Source organism: Acinonyx jubatus, chromosome A2 (genome assembly GCF_027475565.1).
Source record: "Acinonyx jubatus isolate Ajub_Pintada_27869175 chromosome A2, VMU_Ajub_asm_v1.0, whole genome shotgun sequence".
NCBI lineage: Eukaryota > Metazoa > Chordata > Mammalia > Carnivora > Felidae > Acinonyx > Acinonyx jubatus.
Window position 1 is genome coordinate 72,321,384 of NC_069383.1, and position 18,329 is coordinate 72,339,712.

At 35.5% G+C, this 18,329-nt stretch overlaps 1 protein-coding gene across 3 annotated transcripts in view; it reads right to left on the reverse strand.

Annotated features, from left to right (window-relative positions):
* ANKIB1 (ankyrin repeat and IBR domain containing 1) overlaps positions 1–18,329 on the reverse strand; it is a 145,200-nt gene that overhangs the window by 47,415 nt on the left and 79,456 nt on the right. For all 3 annotated transcript variants that reach the window (XM_015066513.3, XM_015066512.3, XM_053218469.1), the window contains 3 exons: positions 11,593–11,710; positions 4,146–4,354; positions 2,869–2,957 (listed from right to left, as the gene is read on the reverse strand). In XM_015066513.3, the coding sequence (XP_014921999.2) occupies positions 2,869–2,957; positions 4,146–4,354; positions 11,593–11,710 (416 nt within the window). The remainder of the gene's footprint in view (positions 1–2,868; positions 2,958–4,145; positions 4,355–11,592; positions 11,711–18,329) is intronic.

Here is an 18,329-nt window from a genome sequence, read left to right on the forward strand (position 1 = left end):
CTAATTTTTTAATTGAAAATAGTTAATTATTCACAGTAAATGTTATTTATGTTAACACATAAATAATGGGTTTATTATTATTCCTTTTAGCTATGAATAAGTTCCCTGAAAAGCTGAATATATCTTAATAGTCTCCTGTGAAAGTGCACTGTTTGCTTACAGTTCCTATATGATGATGTTTTGAATTTTATGTACTCTAATCAGAGTAGGTTTAACTATCTCTGGGAGTTTAAATGACAGAACTGAGAAGATCTCAGCTGAAAGCAAGATCATTTCCCTGTGAGCCATGCTATTAATCTTCATCAAGACACAATTTCCCACTAAATTTATGAGCGGAACATGGAGTTGATGAATGTTAATAAAAGGGAGAAATCTGGGGCAAACTTTACTTGCATTTTTATCTTGTTGGCTACCCACCCTTAGGAAGATAACAATAACTACCATTTATCAAGTGGTAACTATGTGCCAGGCCCTGTTCATTCTCAGTATTTTACATACATTAAGTCATTTGACAGTAAACTGACAACAATCTTATGAAGTACTATTATCACCATTTTATAGATAAGGAAATGGAGGCACAAGGAGGTTACCACTTAGCTAAATTAACAACTAATAAGTAGCAGGAAGATATTCTAGGCTGGGTAGAAAATATTAATTTTTTTTCATTTAAGCCCTCGGAGTAGATGCTTCCAAGCACCTGGCTGGATTGATGACATCATGGGGTAGGGAAGAGTGAAATAAATTGAAAGGTTTTTCAACTATCTAAGGATCTTTTAAAATTCTTCCAATCTTATTAAACAAAGAAGTTTCTTTTCTATATGCCTAGAAAGGGCTACATTTAATTTAAAAATGATTTTATCAACATATAAGTCACCCAACCTAGAACCTGTTTTACTGCTGCTTGATTTGACAAGAACTACTGGCAGGCTGATGGAAGGGGAATCCTAGGTAGGTTGATAAAGTACCACAGAAAATAATAATTAGATCTTTCAAATTTAAATCTTACCATAAACTTCCCATGGCTAGTCTGATGAGTATGGGAGATGGTTCCTGTGACAGAAGTGTGGCGAAGGAGGTAAAGGAAGTTCAAAAAAATTCAAGTAAATCCCTTGGGGAGGCTGAGTTTTCACACAGAAACCAAGGTCCAAAGTAGCAAACTTGGTAGAACCCAGAAAATACTCCCTAATGCAACAGAGTTAACAATTAAGCTAAACAAAGTATTGTACGTGTGGAAGCTTTTCTGCATCCAGAACTAGGTCAAAGTTAGCTTTGGATTGTAAACCCTGACCCTTACCAATTAGGTTGCTTGTATTAGCTGTACTAATTTGATCTTATTTAATTAGAGTCTAGTCTATGTTTAAAGAAAAAAAAAACCGACCATGTAGTCTCATTTATTCTGACTTTTTAAGAAGCAGTATATCCCCCTCCAAATGAAATCTTGCGCTATACCCTGACTTAAAAAACAAAATGTACTCAAAACCAGAATGACAGAAAGATGAGTGGTTGTCTACAAATTGGAGGCAGGAGGGTGTGCAGAGGATGAGGGAGACAGAGAAAGAAGGACTGGAGGGATTTCAAGGAGAAATGAAGTTTTGCGGGATGATGGATATTTTTATTATTTTGATGGTGGTAATGGTTTCATGGGTGTGTACATTTGTCAAAGCTTATCAAATTATTTATTTTAAATATGTGGTTTATCATATGTCAATTATACTCCAACAAAATTTGTTAAAAAAAATCTGTTTATAAGAACAACAGAAAATTTGCTCAGGTTCTTGCTCTCTCACCCAACACGGTATTCCCCAGGTCCCTATACTTGGTACCTGGTACTCCATGAAAAATAATACTTTGAAAACTTCTGATTTTTAAGATTCCTTAAATACTAATGACATGCTTTGCCTAGGTCATTAATCAGTAGATTTATGTGCTCCAGAGATAACATGGTTATTGTATTGCTCACTAATTACATTGATCTTCTCTTTCATTTTGTTTATAAACCTCTCTTGAAAAGTGCGACATTAGAGCAAAGTTAATGGATGGAAAGAAAGTATAACTCTTGGCAAGATAATGGGAAGGAGAACAAAAATAAACATGAGAAACAAAATAAATTTCCCATTTTTAAAATATACCCAAACCATGTCTAGAAGAGACACTGAACTCTGAATAGGTTAAAAGGGGATTTAAAAAAATTTTTAATGTTTATTTTTGAGAGAGAGAGAGAGAGAGGGAGAGAGAGGGAGAGAGAGCAAGGGAGGGGCAGAGAGAGAGGGAGACACAGAATGCAAAGCAGGCTCCAGGCGCTGAGCTGTCAGCACAGAGCCTGATGCGGGGCTTGAACCAATGAACTGCGAGATCATGACCTGAGCCAAAGTTGGATGCTTAACCAACTAAGCCACCCAGGAGCCCCTAAGAAGGGATTTTAAACATCCATCCTGTTACAAATTTTCAAGGCTATTTGCTTGTCACAAAAAATGTAGAGAAAGCATAAAACAAATGTTTACAAATTACTGGAATATTAAAAAAGTTATTCTTGATATTTAGGTATAGGCTTGAAACTTACATTAGATGTAATATAAATGAAAATACTAAGGAAACTTATTTATGCATACCTGCTTTGTTACCAGAAGTACCTTACATTAAGTGAAATAACATTTATTACTAAATTAAATGATTTTACTGTATTAATACATGGGAAGATGTAAAAATAAGGAAAAAAAATTCTTCCTTAGTAGTAAAGTATATTTCAGTGTAACTCTGAAACCAATATCAATAATCCATATCATTAAATATCAAAAGCAAGCAATTTCATTACCAAATCAAAGCGCTGTCATGCAGTAAGAAATACTAATAAGCTGCACATATACTCACGACTCCCAACATCCTCTACAAAAGTCATGTCCACAGGGCATATCCACTGGGTCTTCAAATACAGAAATACTGCACATACAAATGTCACACTGGAGATGAAGAAAAGCAATGATTTAAATGAAGTTATACTTTGTAGAGAGAACAATATATTCATTCGTTTGTTAGTTTAATACAAAAATGCTACTGTAGTAATTACAAAGTTAAGTGTTTCATAGTTATAAGGGAAGTTACAGTTAGTACGCTTATTTTTGACTGAATACCAAATACCATGCCTACTTCATTATAAACTATTAAGGGATTTAAATATTTTAATGTACAAGTCAAACTCTTAAATTCCAAATTTCCCAAATGCAACTATCCATTTGTGAAGAAAAGTATAAGAAGCAAACCATTAGAGTCTATTCAGGTCCAAAAAAAAAAAAAAAAAAATCTACTCAGGTCAAGATCAAATTGTCCCCTGCAAAATAACCATTTCAATATCATGTTCTTTAGCCCATACTCATCCCAGAAAATCTACAAAAACAGAGTAACTTTGTGTTTTCAACATAAAAACTCAGGATATTTAGAGTAGCAATTTAAGGATTTCTACCCAGGGAACCCTACTGCAAGGCTATGTATCTTCTAAACAATGACTTATCAGGAGCAAACATTCCAGTGTTACAGATGCAAACTATAGAAGTAGAATCCTGTTTTCTGAGAAAGCCAAGACAAAACCCAGAATACTTTCATTTTCATCACATATTTGAGTATAACAGCATAACAATGGTATGCCATTTAAAAATGCAGACAATGGCAGTATTGTTTCTCAATAAAAAAAAAAACATTTACTATGGAAATCTAGATGATACACTCAAGAAGCTTTACTGAAACAAATACATAATTATCAATATTTTATTGTAAGCGTTTTCATATTTTTTATTTAAAGTGCCTCTATAAACTCAACTTTTAATATTTCAGCATGGTGTGTTTAAAACTTTAAACACCTGGAGATTTTAAGTAAAAATACAGTAGATGGCTTTCTCAAACTCTTTTCCGTTTTCTGTTTTGAAATGAGAAAAGAAGAGCTTTTGTTTTTCAATCTGTAATTCAGAGATCACCAAAATATTCTATGATAATAAATACTTACCAAAGGGTGAAATAACTGAACCCTTTAAGAAGGGTATAGGATTCAATTATAGGAATTTAGCTAAAAGGTTCCATGAAACAACATTAAATAAGTTAAAAGTTAAAAGACTAAACACAAAATTACGGGAAATACACTGAATACTGAACCATACCAAACTGGTGTCCAAATCCCCAGGAGATAAACTTATTTCATCTGGAGAGGTGACAGAAGAACGTGTAGTCCTTGGAGTTCTTGGAGAAGGGAGCGTATCCCAGGCATTATACCCGCTCGGTGGTGGAGTTGGCATTTGAACACCTGATCGTTGGCAGCAGTTCTCTGGGTTGGACATCCAAGCCTCAAGTAATTTCTCCCTGTCCCAGTCTTTAAGAAAAATGGAATAGATAGCTCTCAAAAAACAGAAAATATGGTGATGTTTTAAGAGTTTCATAATAACAAAAGAGGATAAATTAAAGTGATATAGGCTATCTCTTCTATATGAAAGTAGTAACTGCAAATGAGTATTCAGGTATGTTATATGCACTAATATTTTTAAACAAGAATTTAAACTTTTATAATCTACTGTGGTTTACAAATATGTCAATATCTACCAATATCATCACAACTTCCAGTCATTTCTAATAATCAAAAGAAATGCCTCATCACTTTCGGAAGTTACTAAATTTTTTTTTGGCATAGGTTTCATTTAGCCATTTTACTCTTTTCAAGAAAAATATGTAAATTTTCCAACTAGTTTCACCAGTGTCAAGTGGTAAAATGATTGGACAGCTTACTATAAACATGTCAAAATGTCAACAATAAGTCCAAAAATCATTTGATATACAGCTTGAAAGCAGAAGAAATTTCTGAAGGGATTATGGTTATAAAGTTTTAGTGATTTAGGTATAAATTCTGTATTGAGTTCACATCTGACTGAACTAAAGATGATCTTCCTACTATGAACACTTTTTTTTTAAATGTCTATTTAGTTTTGAGAGAGATAGAGACAGAGCGTGAGTGGGGGAGGGGCAGAGAGAGAGGGAGACACAGAACCCAAAGCAGGCTCCAGGCTCTGAGCTGTCAACACAGAGCTTGACGTGGGACTCGAACTCATGAACGGTGAGATCATGACCTGAGCTGAAGTCGGACGCCCAACCGACTGAGCCACCCAGGCGCCTCCCCTACTATGAACACTTTTAAAATAGCCAAGTGAAGTGTGTTATAAAGTCCAGAGCCATAAAAACTAACCCATTAAAAATAATAAATAAGTACATCCAATTTTGTTAGCTGTTTTATAGACATTACTTAATTTATTCCTCCCAACAAACCTTTCAATCATTATTTAGGTGAAGAAACCAGGACTCAGGAAAGTTATATAACTTGCCCCGGCTCACACAGATAGTGAGGAATTTGAAATCAGTTTCTGTAATTCCAAACCTGTTTTCTTTCCACTGTAGCACAGTGAAGTACAGGGTCAAGAGTCATCCTAGAGTCAATTATTCAACGTAGGCCCATTCTATACAATTTTACAGCTCTAACACAAAGAACTATAGGAATTTCCTATGCAAGACTTTTTCTGACCATATTAAATCAGTGTATTTGGTGGTTTAACAGCATAATTATTATAACTTAGAGGTGCAATACAGATAGACTGGGTGTGTTTCTGGCTGTGTAAACCATTTGTGAAAAGGCACAGAAGTATAATGAAGAGACATGAGCAATTCTGTAAAGTTATAGCATATCATACTGTGGTTTGAAAAGATGGAAAACAAGATTGGAAAAGGAATCAGATTACAAAGAGGAAGAAAAATCTAACAACTGAAAAAAAACTGTATGAGTGCATTCTAGGAAATGTTGCTACATGGACATCAGTGTTTTGATAGGTCATTACTTACTTAAAAAGTTAAAATTACTTTTCTTCGAACAGTAGGATTATTTTCCAAAGTATCCATTATGTCACTTTTTAATAAAGGAAAAAGAGAGAACTACTATAATTTTTATAAACAGATATTAAGTATGCTAAATTTTAGTTTTATCTACTAGAAATATTTTTCAGCACAAATTCTGCTTGGATTCTATAACATTCACTTAGCAAATATTTACTAAATGTCTTTTATATGCACTGTCAGGCAGTAGGGATACAATGGGAGGAATAATCAGGCATGATTCCTGCCTTCATGAAACTTATAGTCTAGTAAGGAGAAAGACATGAAGTAAAAAATCAATACAATAACAAAAGAATCATCACCATCAGAGTGCCATGGAGGAGAGGGAGAGAATCTGAGTCAGAGAAGGTGACGCTGGAGAAACAGTTTGGAGTGGACAAATGAAGGATGAGTGGGAGTTAACTAATAAAAGAGAGTGGGGGAAGACATTCTAGACAGGCTGTACACAGCATGTTCAAAGACCCTGTGGTAGGAGGGAAGATGGCATTCTTGTGAAATTAAAAAGGTCAGTGTAGGGGTGTCTGGGTGGCTTAGTCAGTTAAGCATCCAACTCTTGATTTTGGGTCAGGTCATGATCTCACAGTTCATGAGTCTGAGCCCCGCATCAAGGCTCTGTACTGACAGTGCGGGGCCTGCTTGGGATTCTCTCTTTCTCCCTCTCTCTCTGCCCCCTCCCCGCCCCTGTTGTCTGCCTCTCTCTAAAAATAAAGAAATAAACTTAAAAAAAAAAAAAAAGAGTCTCTTAAAAGAAAAAAAGGTCAGTGTAGCTCTAGCATGGAGATCAGAGGGGAGGCATCTTATGAGATAAGGCTGAAAAAATAGGCTGGGCCTAGATCATGCAAGACTTTTTAATACACTTCTATCATCAGCTTAGGAGTGATAGAAAGTCACTGAAAAGTAGAGCTTGGGGTTAAGAAGGACAGGTTACCACAATCAGATTTGAAAAGATCATTGTGACTACAACAAACAAAGAAACTGGATAGGGCAGAAGTAGAGGGAAGATAGTCCAAATAGGATGGTAATGGGTAGTATAAGTGAGAGATGAAGCTAGGGCCAGGTGGCTGCAGTGGAGATAAAGAGAAAGAGAGAAGTTTAAGACATGGAAGGTGAAAGTGACAATTTGGTGATGACAGCACATAGGGTCTGAAGGACAAGATATGCCAAAGTTGGTGTCCCAGGTTTATCCAGTTGGCCGGTTGATACCATCTATGTAAATAGGGACTACCAGAGAATGATCTTAGTTTTAGACATACTGAGGTTTAAGGAGCTTCTGAGATATCCTAGAGATGCTTTAAAATAGGCAATTATGTATAAACATGTGGAGCTAAGAAGTCTAGTCCAAAGGGAAAAATCTATACCTATATAAACCTTGAGAGAAGATATAGTTTCCTAGGAAGAGAGCAGACTGAGAAGATATAGGCCACTGACATTTAATTGCCTATAGAACATGACGAATATCCAAAGGAGCTTAAAAAAATACTTCAATGTAAATGAACTCTAAGCACAAAATTAGCCTTGGTCTCATATTTTGTAAATTTTACTTATTTTCTTATTAGGTAGCATTCAATTATGTATTACTTGTATTAATGAGGCAATACTTAGACAATGACCTCTGTATTCCTAACAGAATCCTCCTTAAAATTCAATTACTGCTCAGCAAATACTGCTCAACATTTCGGTCTTCTGGTTAATCTAGATCAACTTCACTACTTTGGGACTAAATTTGACAACAGATAATATAGTGCTCAAATCTATTTTCCTGTGTAAAGCTGAGTGAATGTGACCAAGGATATAATCTATAAATCTTCCAAATAGTTCAGTTTAACAGTTCTGAAACAAAGCCTATTCAGGTTTTGAGAGCAATTAGTATAAATTGTGGTTCTGTGCACTATTTTATTCTCTAACATCATTTATATCTGTAAATATTATTTGATTGTCAAATGTCATTGTCACCAATACTACCCAAACAATTAGAAGAGATGTCCATTTGAAAACCCGCTAGCCTCTATTTTATTCCTTAATAGGGAAGTAAAATATAGAATATGTAAGTAAGTTATCAAGAAAGTTATCACAGAATAGATAAATGCCAAATAGGAAAATTCAATTAGATATCACCTTATTAGAACTGACCCCTATTATGTAAAAGAAGTAACAGGAAAATATCAATGGAGTAAAAATGGAGTTGATTATTTAATAATACTTGATATACAGTAAACAGATACAGATGAAAATGTTCTTTTAAAAAATTATTGGTAAAGTTAGCCTTGGATTCTCTCTATATTGTGACTTGGAGCTATGATACATTGTATTATCTAGGTGATTGTAGATTCCTAAGGCAAAAATGGCTATAAATACACAAAAAATACTGCAGTGCAGAACTGTTGTTTGCAGTTAAGTGTGGCCAAGTGACCAAATTCTAGCCAATGCAATATGCGCAGGAATAATGTATATATAAATAACGTTTCAGGGATAGTACTTATTATGTATTATTCTTTCTGTAAACATTTTCTGAGGGCTTAATGTATGTCAGATATTTTGGAAACAAAAAATAATAAAAGCTATCCTCTAAGAGACCTCAGGTTAAGCAAAAAAGAGATTATCATAATATTGTATTTCCCAGGTTAAGCTCCAGGAAAAGCAAAAAAAGAGATTATCATAACATTGTATTCTAAGTGTATGACAGAAGATGTAGTAGGAATAGACAGGAAGGGTCTCCGTGCAGACTTGGGAACACATAAGCAGAAAAGGCTTCCTGAAAGACATGGTTAATTAAGAAGGCATAAGTAAAGGAATGGGGTGACTGACAGTTCAGGTAAAGAAATTTGGGTCATAAAGGTCTACTAAAGAGTCTGGATGGTTTTAAGTTTGTGGAACGCTAGTGAAGGATTTTTCAGCAAGGCAGTGACATGCTCAGATGTGAATTTTAAAAGAACAGTCTAAGGGCAATATGAAAAATTAATAGGGTGAAAGAAGAATGGCAACATGGGAGACCAGGACTCAGGAGAATACAATTTAGATGGAAACTAATGACAGCCTGAATTTAAGTCAGTGACAGTGGGAATGGAAAGAGCTAGAGAGGGTGGGGGTGGGTATGCTGGGAGGATGAGAGACACTTAAAAAGAGAAATGGTAAGATTGTGGCCAAGTTTAACAGAGATGGAGGAGTAAAGTAGACTTTCAAGTTTCTGGCAGCATAATTTAATGAATGTTGATACTCATGTATCAAGACAATGGGAGAAAAGAGGAGTTCAGGTGTGAACATCCTTAGATTGGGGAGAAAATTGCTAAACAGACATTTAGAAATGCAAACCTTGGGGCACCTGGGTGGTTCAGTTGGTTTAGTGTCCGACTCTTTTGACTCTTGATTTCTGCTCAGGTCATGATCTCACAATTCATGAGATCAAGCCCTGAGACAGGCTCTGTGCTGGAGTCTGCTTGGAATTCTCTCTGCCCCTCCCCCCACTCTCATGTGTACATGCATGTACTCTCTCTCAAAATAAACAAACTTAACAAAATGAAGTATTTGAGGTTGTATTTCTTTTTTTTTATGTTTATTTATTTTGAGAGAGAGAGAGAGAGAGAGAGAGAGAGAGAGAGAGGTGTGAGCAGGAGAGGGGCAGAGAGAGAGAATCTCAAGCAGGCTTTGTGCTGTCAGTACTGAGCCTGACGCAGGGCTTGTTCTCAGGTACAGTGAGATCATGACCAGAGCTGAAATCAAGAGTCAGATGCTTACCGAATGAGCCATCCAGGTGCCTCTCAAATACTCTATTAAAGTCAGGTTGTAGATACACTCTTTATTCTTTGGGTGGTTTTTGAAATCTTGGGTTTCATTAGATAAATGGGTGCAACAATGTTTCTCAGAGAGTGGCCCACTTGTAGGCATCTCTACAACACTTACTTTAAGCCTCATCCCTCACCTAATGACTTGGACTCTGTGGAAAGTCCAGGAATCTCTGGTTAGTTCCCAGGTAATAATCCTTATTTATACAAAAATTTAAGAATCACTGGCATATAAAGTGGAAAAGAGTCTCAAGTACAGAACCGTGGGAAATTTCAATACTGAAGGCAAGGATTCTAGAGAGTTATACTCCAAATTATTCACAGTGATGATCAAGGGATGATGAAATATGGAATTTTAAATTTTCTTCTGATCAAAAGATCATATATTTTTGAAGATGACATTCTATTTTAGTATAGATGATACAGATTTATAGTTAAAATAGGTAAGCCAAGTAATGACTAGAATAGTTATTTACCTCTCTCTTTTTAAAACTAATTTTTATTTTATTTTTTTATTATCATCTTATTTTATTTTAGAGAGAGAGCGTGTGAGCAGAGAGAGGGGCAAAGGGAGACAGAGAGAGAGAGAGAAAGAGAGAGAACATCTTTTTTTTTTTTTATGTTTATTTATTTTTGAGAGAGACAGAGACAGAATACAAGTGGGTTAGGGGCAGAGAGAAAGGGAGACACAGAATCCAAAGCAGGCTCCAGGCTCCAATCTGTCAGCACAGAGCCCAATGCGGGGCTTGAACTCACAAGCTGTGAGATCATGACCTGAGCCGAAGTCGGACGCTCAACTGACTGAGCCACCCAGGTGCCCTGAGAGAGAAAGTCTTAATTAGGCTCCATGCTCAGTGCAGAGCCCAGTTCAGGGCTTGATCCCACATCTCTGGGATCATGACCTGAGCTGAAATCAAGAGCTGGATGCCCAACCAACTGAACCACCCAGGTGCTCTAAAAATAATTCTTAAATCGGAAAAAACTTAACTTTGAAACTATGAACTGTGCAATGAGAGGGTCCAGCTCACCATGTGACAACTCCCAAAATGGCTGCCTTAAGTATATCACAGAAAATTTAAAATAAGCTGAGTACTTTTCCTAAGTTGGTAATGTTCTTAAAAACAAAACAAAACAAAACAAAACAAAACAAAACAAACCTTAAAAGGGATAGTATATTTCTGCATTGACTCTACAATTTCACTTCGTGCATTTCATGGCAAGAAACACCCTTTATATAAAATAAATATAACTGACAGTACTAATAACACAATTGTTAAATATTTCATTGACTTTAGTAAAAATTAATGTCAAAACTAGTACTAGGATTACAGATTCCAACTTTCAATCCTGCTTAAATCAGACACATTTTAAAATTAGACAATCTTTAAGCTGATTTAGTAGCCATGATTTTTATTTTTTTTTTAATTAAGAAAAAATGGTTTTTTTTTTAAATTTTTGAGAGAGAGAGAGAGACAGAACAGAACACAAGCAGGGGAGTGGCAGAGAGCGAGAGGGAGACATAGAATCCAAAGCAGGCTCCAGGTTCTGAGCTGTCAGCACAGAGCCTAACGTGGAGGTTGAACTTATGTACTGTGAGATCATGAGCTGAGCCGAAGTCAGATGCTTAACCGGCTGAGCCATCCAGGTGCCCCTAAAAGCATGATTTTTAAAAACAAATTTCCCATTTCCCCTCTAGGATTTACAGGCAGTTTATACTTCAAAATATAGAATGTTCTGAAGATGGTGGATACTGCAGTAACCACTGCACAAAAAACAACTTAGGCTTGTTTAACAAACTATTTTGTTTTATACTGAAATAGTAAAATGGCTATATTTTAACTCTGAAAAATTTCAAAAGGCACTCATGTTCTCAGAAGCATAAGACATTTTTCATTACCATGAGCTCGAAGTAAAGCTTCAGCAGTAAACAGTGGAGCCTGAAGCATGTCTGCAGTTTCCACAATAAGCATATCTTTCAATCTACGAAGATCTTGAGGCCTTAATCCTTCATATGGCTTTGAAAAGAAGAAAATCAAGTTAAATTGGCTGTTATACTCTTAGGAAATTCTAAATGCCTAGAAACAAAATTATATGATTATCATTTATTCAGTCTTCCTATTTCAGTTTGATAACTGAAGTTAAAACGGTTCTATATGTCCTACAACTATGGACTTCAAACTACTCTTTCACAGGTCTTATTATAAAAGCTAGAAAGTGGAATGAACGCCAAGGTTCATGCACCTTATCTAAAATAAAGGTATCATACTATAATGACAAGACAAACTTACTTTATACCTTTGAAAGTTTGGATAATACAAAAATTAGAAATGAAAACCTTATAATACCACCACTGAGCAATAATCATTATTAAAGTTCTAAGTGTTTTTGTCCAGTCTTTGCTTTTAGCAAATCAATTATGTGTAAATATATGTGTTCAATGAGTTTATCCACTGAACCACAAAACATTTACACTTATTAAGATCCAACTTGGATTATTAGTGGTTTACATGATACTTATTAATTAATTTGGGGAGAAGTGACTATGCCATACTATTCAGAGCTCTTAGTCACAAACGTATTACCTCTGTTTATTCAAATGTTCGTTAATGCTCCTTAGTTTTCATTATATAGGTACAATATCATATCAGGTTTTTAATTTTTTTGTTATCCTTTATCTTTTCTTTTAACAGAAAACAAAGAATAAAAATCACAAGTGTTTCACTATTCAGAAACAATTACTGTTTTTGCTATACTTGTTTCAAGTCCTTTGAAAAATTTTTTTAATGTTTATTTTTTTTGGTGAGAGAGCATGCCCGGGGGAGGAGCAGAGAGGGGAGACACAGAAACTGAAGCAGGCTCCAGGCTCCAAGCCGTCAGCACAGAGCCCTATGCAGGGCTTGAACCCACGAACTGTGAGGTGATGACCTGAGTCAAAGCCTGACACTTAACTGAGCGTCCCTCAAGTCCTTTTTAAAACACAATGAAACAAAAGAAGCAAAACTTTATATAGTAGTCTCCCCTGCAAAGCCTCATTGGTGGGGAAATGTGTGTTCCAAGACCCCCCACCATTGATCTGTGAAAACATGGATAGTACTGAACCCTACGTATACTGTTTTTTTTCTTATATATACATACCTATGATAAAGTTTAATTTATAAATTAGACATAATAAGAGATTAACATCAATAAAAAAGAACAATTGTAATACACTGTAATAGTGGTACGAATGTGGCTTCTCTCTCAAAATATGTTAATGGACTGTGCTCACACTTCTTGTGATGGTGTGAGATAGTTAAATGCCTGCGTGATGAGATCAAGAGAGGTAAATAACATAAGCATTATGATACAGTGTTAGGCTACTACTGACCTTCTGAGGATATGTCAGAAGGAAGATCATTTGCTCTGGATTGTAGCTGACTGCAGGTAAATGAAACCTCAGAGACAAGGGGTGAGGGATTATATAAAAGTAAAATAATCTGTGACATGTTTTCCCCATTACATTTCCCTAACTCTCCCCATCCTTGCCTATGGAAATCACTATCATGAATTTGACATATGGTTGTCATAACATTATGGCATAACATTATATCACTAGGCAATTTCCTTTTATTTTCACTCCATATTGTTATTATTATTAATATTGATACACATGTATTCAAATCTTTTTTTATTATAAATTTTTTTTTAATGTTTATTTATTTTTGAGAGAGAGAGACAGAGCACAAGCAGGGGAGGGGCAGAGAGAGAGAGGGAGACACAGAAACCAAAGCAGGCTCCAGGCTCTGAGCTGTCAGCAAAGAGCCTGATGTGGGGCTCAAACTCACAAACCCTGAGATCATGACCTGAGCCGAAGTTGGACACTTAACTGACTGAGCCACCCAGGCGCCCCCATGTATTTCAATTCTTTAAACAGTTGTAACCAGATTACTACAGTAAACATAGACTAAAGGCCATAGCTTAAAAAGCAGTAGAAATTCCAAAGAACTGAGAATGTATTTTGGCAGCATGTATCACAGTCTCTAGAGAATTCTGGGTAATTAGCAAACTTCATCCATTTTAGCTGATTTACAGATATTTTAGAATAATATATTATCTTTATTTCTTGCTTCATTTTTTTGGTATCATGGAAACCATTTTACCAAGTCTTACTTAACCTCCTATGACTGCGATTCAATAGGGATAATTTTTCTCAGTTGACATGATAAACTTTCCTGATCCTTACAATCCCAACTATCATGTATAGTTTGCTTTTAAACTAATTTATGAACCACATTTTCCCCTGCAAAAACTTAAGAAATCCTTTTATGGTTAAATTTATAGTATTCACTCCAGTATAGAAGTTACACACTATGTAGAACATTACTTCTAAAAAATATATTCCAAGTTTATACTTGGGATTCCAGGTACCTTTCCTGCCTCAGCAATGAGAATGGATATTTCCCTCTCTCTCTCTCTCTCTCTCTCTCTCTCTCTCTCTCTTTTGTTTTTTTAGAAAAAGAGAGAATGTGTGCATGATCAGAGGAGGGGCAGAGAGAGAGAGAGAGAAATTCCAAGCAGGTTCCACGCTCAGTGTGGAGCCCGATGTGGGGCTCAATCCCATGACCCTGGGATCATGACCTAAGCATGTATGACCTGAGCAGAAACCATTGGATGCTCAACTGATTGAGCCACCCAGGCACCCTGAGATTAGGTATCATTCTGCTTTCATTTACGTAATCCAAATAAATTTTGAGTACACATATATTAAAAAAGAGAGACTATAAGCAATCTGCATATATTAAGTTTAAAAAATGCATAGTTTTAAACTTAAAAATGTTACATTGGAAGAAAAATAGTTCTTGAAGGAGAAAGATATACTGTCTTCATGGGCATGTGACATATTCACTCTGAATCTCTGCAACAGAACTATAATTAGGTCATGTGAAGCATTTCAATACATTGCTCAGTCCCAAGTGGGCACTAGCCATCTCTTCTGCAAGAAGAATGAAAATGAAGGTGCCTTTCTCTTTCTTGTTGCAAAGATAAACTGCTTCTATTTTCAGATTAAACACAATCTAGCAATAACCTTCAAAGCAGTCAGTACTGATACATAGAAAGAAAACGGAACCTAATTTAAAAAGGAAGACAGTGAATAAAAGTACCTCTTTTGCATCAATGCATACTTTGCTACCAAAATACCACTGAAGAAATGCGAAACAGCCTAACATACAAACTGTACCCCTTTGATATCAAGTATAAAGTGACAGTTATCTTCAAAAACTGTTTCAGAAAAAAACTATGACAAAGGATTTATGAAAGAAGAAATTTGTTTTTATGTTTTTCCACAATGAAAACAGCTTCCCCCTGACTATATAGGTAAAACATGCTTGTTGTTAAAAAAAAAAAAGGGGGGGGTACTTATTTACTCAATTATATTGGTAATTGTTAAAATTTTAGAAGATGTGAAAGGCACTCAGGGAAAAAAGAGTATTTCCAATTTCTCTTAATATCAATCTCTCATTACCTGATCCATGAGCCTAGCCTGGAGGAGAAAGGGTAAAGAATAGCTAAAGAAAGTCTTTAGAATTCTAGGACCCTTCCCTTTGTTTTAGTTTCCTTGCTCCTTACTCAGCTGTTCTCCCCTGGGATTAAGACAAGGTCTACCCTGATCTGTACTTTGACCTAAGAGGAAGGCAGCTGCTCTTGCACAGTAGGTTAAACCAGCCAAGGCAATGTCCATCATATAGGTTCCCTGCCAGAAAAACAGCCTGAGCCTTCCTGGGTTATAAGACCTAGAGAGGAATTGGGAGAGGGGATTCTTCAGATGGCTTTCATAGCAACATATTGCTCAGTTTTCCCTTCATTTACTACATGTAGCCACACAATCTACTCCTACAGAGCCTGACCCCTACCAGGCCCAATACCTACTAGTTTCTTTGTTCTGCCTTTCCAGATTTATATAAATTAAATACAGTCTTCCCAGCCATCACTCCAACACGACACCTTGTTTTTATGCCCCTATAGCAATTAGCACTCTCACAAACTGTGTTCATTTACTTTTTAAGCTTATTTGTGTGCATCTCTATCGATGCTGGAATATAAGCACCTAGAGGGCAGGGGTTTATCTTTGTTCCTCACTGTATCTCCAAGCTCCTAAAACAGTGTCTGGCAGAGTAGTCCCTCTGCCAGTTTGCTGAATGTCCCTCAACAGTTTTGTTGAATGATGGGATGAAGAAGTAGATTTTATTCATTTGTAAACTAATCTGAAGGAAAGAACTTAATTAAAATGTGTCAAGAAGAAATTATAGAGATATAATATTATACACTGTCCAGATCATTAATTGAATCAAGAAACTTAGCTAGAAAAAACACTTCACCTTGGGAACAGGAATCTTTTAAACTACCTAATTATATAGTTTAATACAATCACATAGTGGGTTGTATAAAACTATTAGCATAGGCAGAATAATCCAAACATTGGTCAGGATCAAAGTAGAAAGTATAAAAATGAATTTTAAAGAAAGCAATTTTGTTTGGTTTTATTTTTATCTTTTTTTTTAAAGTTTATTTACTTTGAGAGAGACAAAGAGAGAGAGCGTGTGCATGTAGGCACGAGGGAGGGGCAGAGAGAGAGAGGAAGAGAGAGAATCCCAAGCAGGCTCCTCGCTGTCAGCACGGAGCCTGATGTGGGGTTTGATCATGCAGGGCTCGATCTTACTAACTGTGAGAAGATGACCTGAGCTGAAACCAAGACTTGGACACTTAACCGACTGAACCACCAAAGCATCCTGGTTTTATTTTTAAAATTGTTACGAAACACACATTACTTAAAGTTAACAATTTTAAAATGTATATTTCAGTGGCCTTAATACATTCAATAATGTTGTACAACTACCACATACATCTAATTCCCAAAATTCTCATCACCCCAAAAGAAAACCTCATACCCATTAAAGTAGTCACTCCCTAGTCCTTCCTCCTCTTCGGCCCTGGCAAACACTAGTGTGCTTTCTGTCTCTATGGATTTACCTATTCTGTATATTTCATATAAGTGGAGTTATTTAATATGTGACCTTTTGTGTCTGCCTCCTTTCACATAGCATAATGTTTCTGAGATTGATCCATATTGTAGAATGTATTAGTACTTCTTTCCTTTTTGCGACTAATATTCCATTGTATATGTATGTATATCTCACGTTTTATTTATCCATTCATCTGTTGATAGAGATTTGGTCTTCAACGTTTGGTTATTGTGAATAGTGCTGCTATAAACATTTGTGTGTAGGTATTTGTTTGTGAAAGTATTGTTTTTAAACATTATAAAATATCAGACAAAATGATCCTAATAAGGATTAAAAACAAAACTAGAAAACTAGAAAAAAACTGGGGCATATGATTACAATATTAACATTAAAAAAATTCAGAAGCCACGGAGTAAGAAAAATTTACATCTCTGAATATCCTAAGTGAAAACAGAAAAATACACAAACTTTTCTTGGAAAGCATTAAGAACACACAAACCATCCAAAGAAAAAAACTCAAATGAACAATCAATTTACAGAATAGTAAAGTAAAAAAATTCAAACAGGTACCATTTGTCTAAACTAGCAAAAATAAAAACACTGATAATATGTAATGCTAGCAGAAATATGTGGAAAAGAATTCTCTAACATGCTACTAGAAGAAAATAAACTGATATAATCTTTTAGGACAGCCTAACAACATCTATTAAACTATAAAATATGTACATCTCATGATCCATCAAACCAATTTCTACAAATTTATAGGGAATATACTTTTATTTTTTTTAATTTTCTTTTTTTTGAACGTTTATTTATTTTTGGGACAGAGAGAGACAGAGCATGAACGGGGGAGGGGCAGAGAGAGAGGGAGACACAGAATCGGAAACAGGCTCCAGGCTCTGAGCCATCAGCCCAGAGCCTGACGCGGGGCTCGAACTCACGGACCGCGAGATCGTGACCTGGCTGAAGTCGGACGCTTCACCGACTGCGCCACCCAGGCGCCCCAGGGAATATACTTTTAAAATATGTATATAAATGCAGTAACAATTATATATGATGACCATGATTATAACAGCATACATTTAGATAAAACATATAATGATTCAGGCACTGTTCTACGTATTTACATATATTAACTCATTTAAGCATCACTACAATTCTATGAAGTAGGGACCATTATTATCTCCATTTTAAGGAAGAAGAAACTGAAGCAGAGGAATAACTACTTAAGGCCACATAGTATGTCACTCATGGGACTAAAATATGAATCCAGTCAGCATGGCTTCAGATCCATGTTTCAAACCACAATAATGACACAACTAGATAAAAATATATATGAAATAAATAGATAAATATTCACTTTAGCCTGTTTTTAATATAGATAATATCTAAATTATTTAAATATTCATCAATATTTAATAGGAAAGATGGTCACGATACATTGTTAAGTTGAAAAAATATTTTAGAGTTGTGGAGGATGTGGAGAAAAAGAAACTCTCATGCACTGTTTGTGGGAATGTAAATTGGTATAGTGGAAAATAGCATGGATGTTCCTCAAAAAATTAAAAATAGAAATACCATATTACTGAGTAGTTCCACTACTAAAGAACTCAAAAACACTAATTTGAAAAGA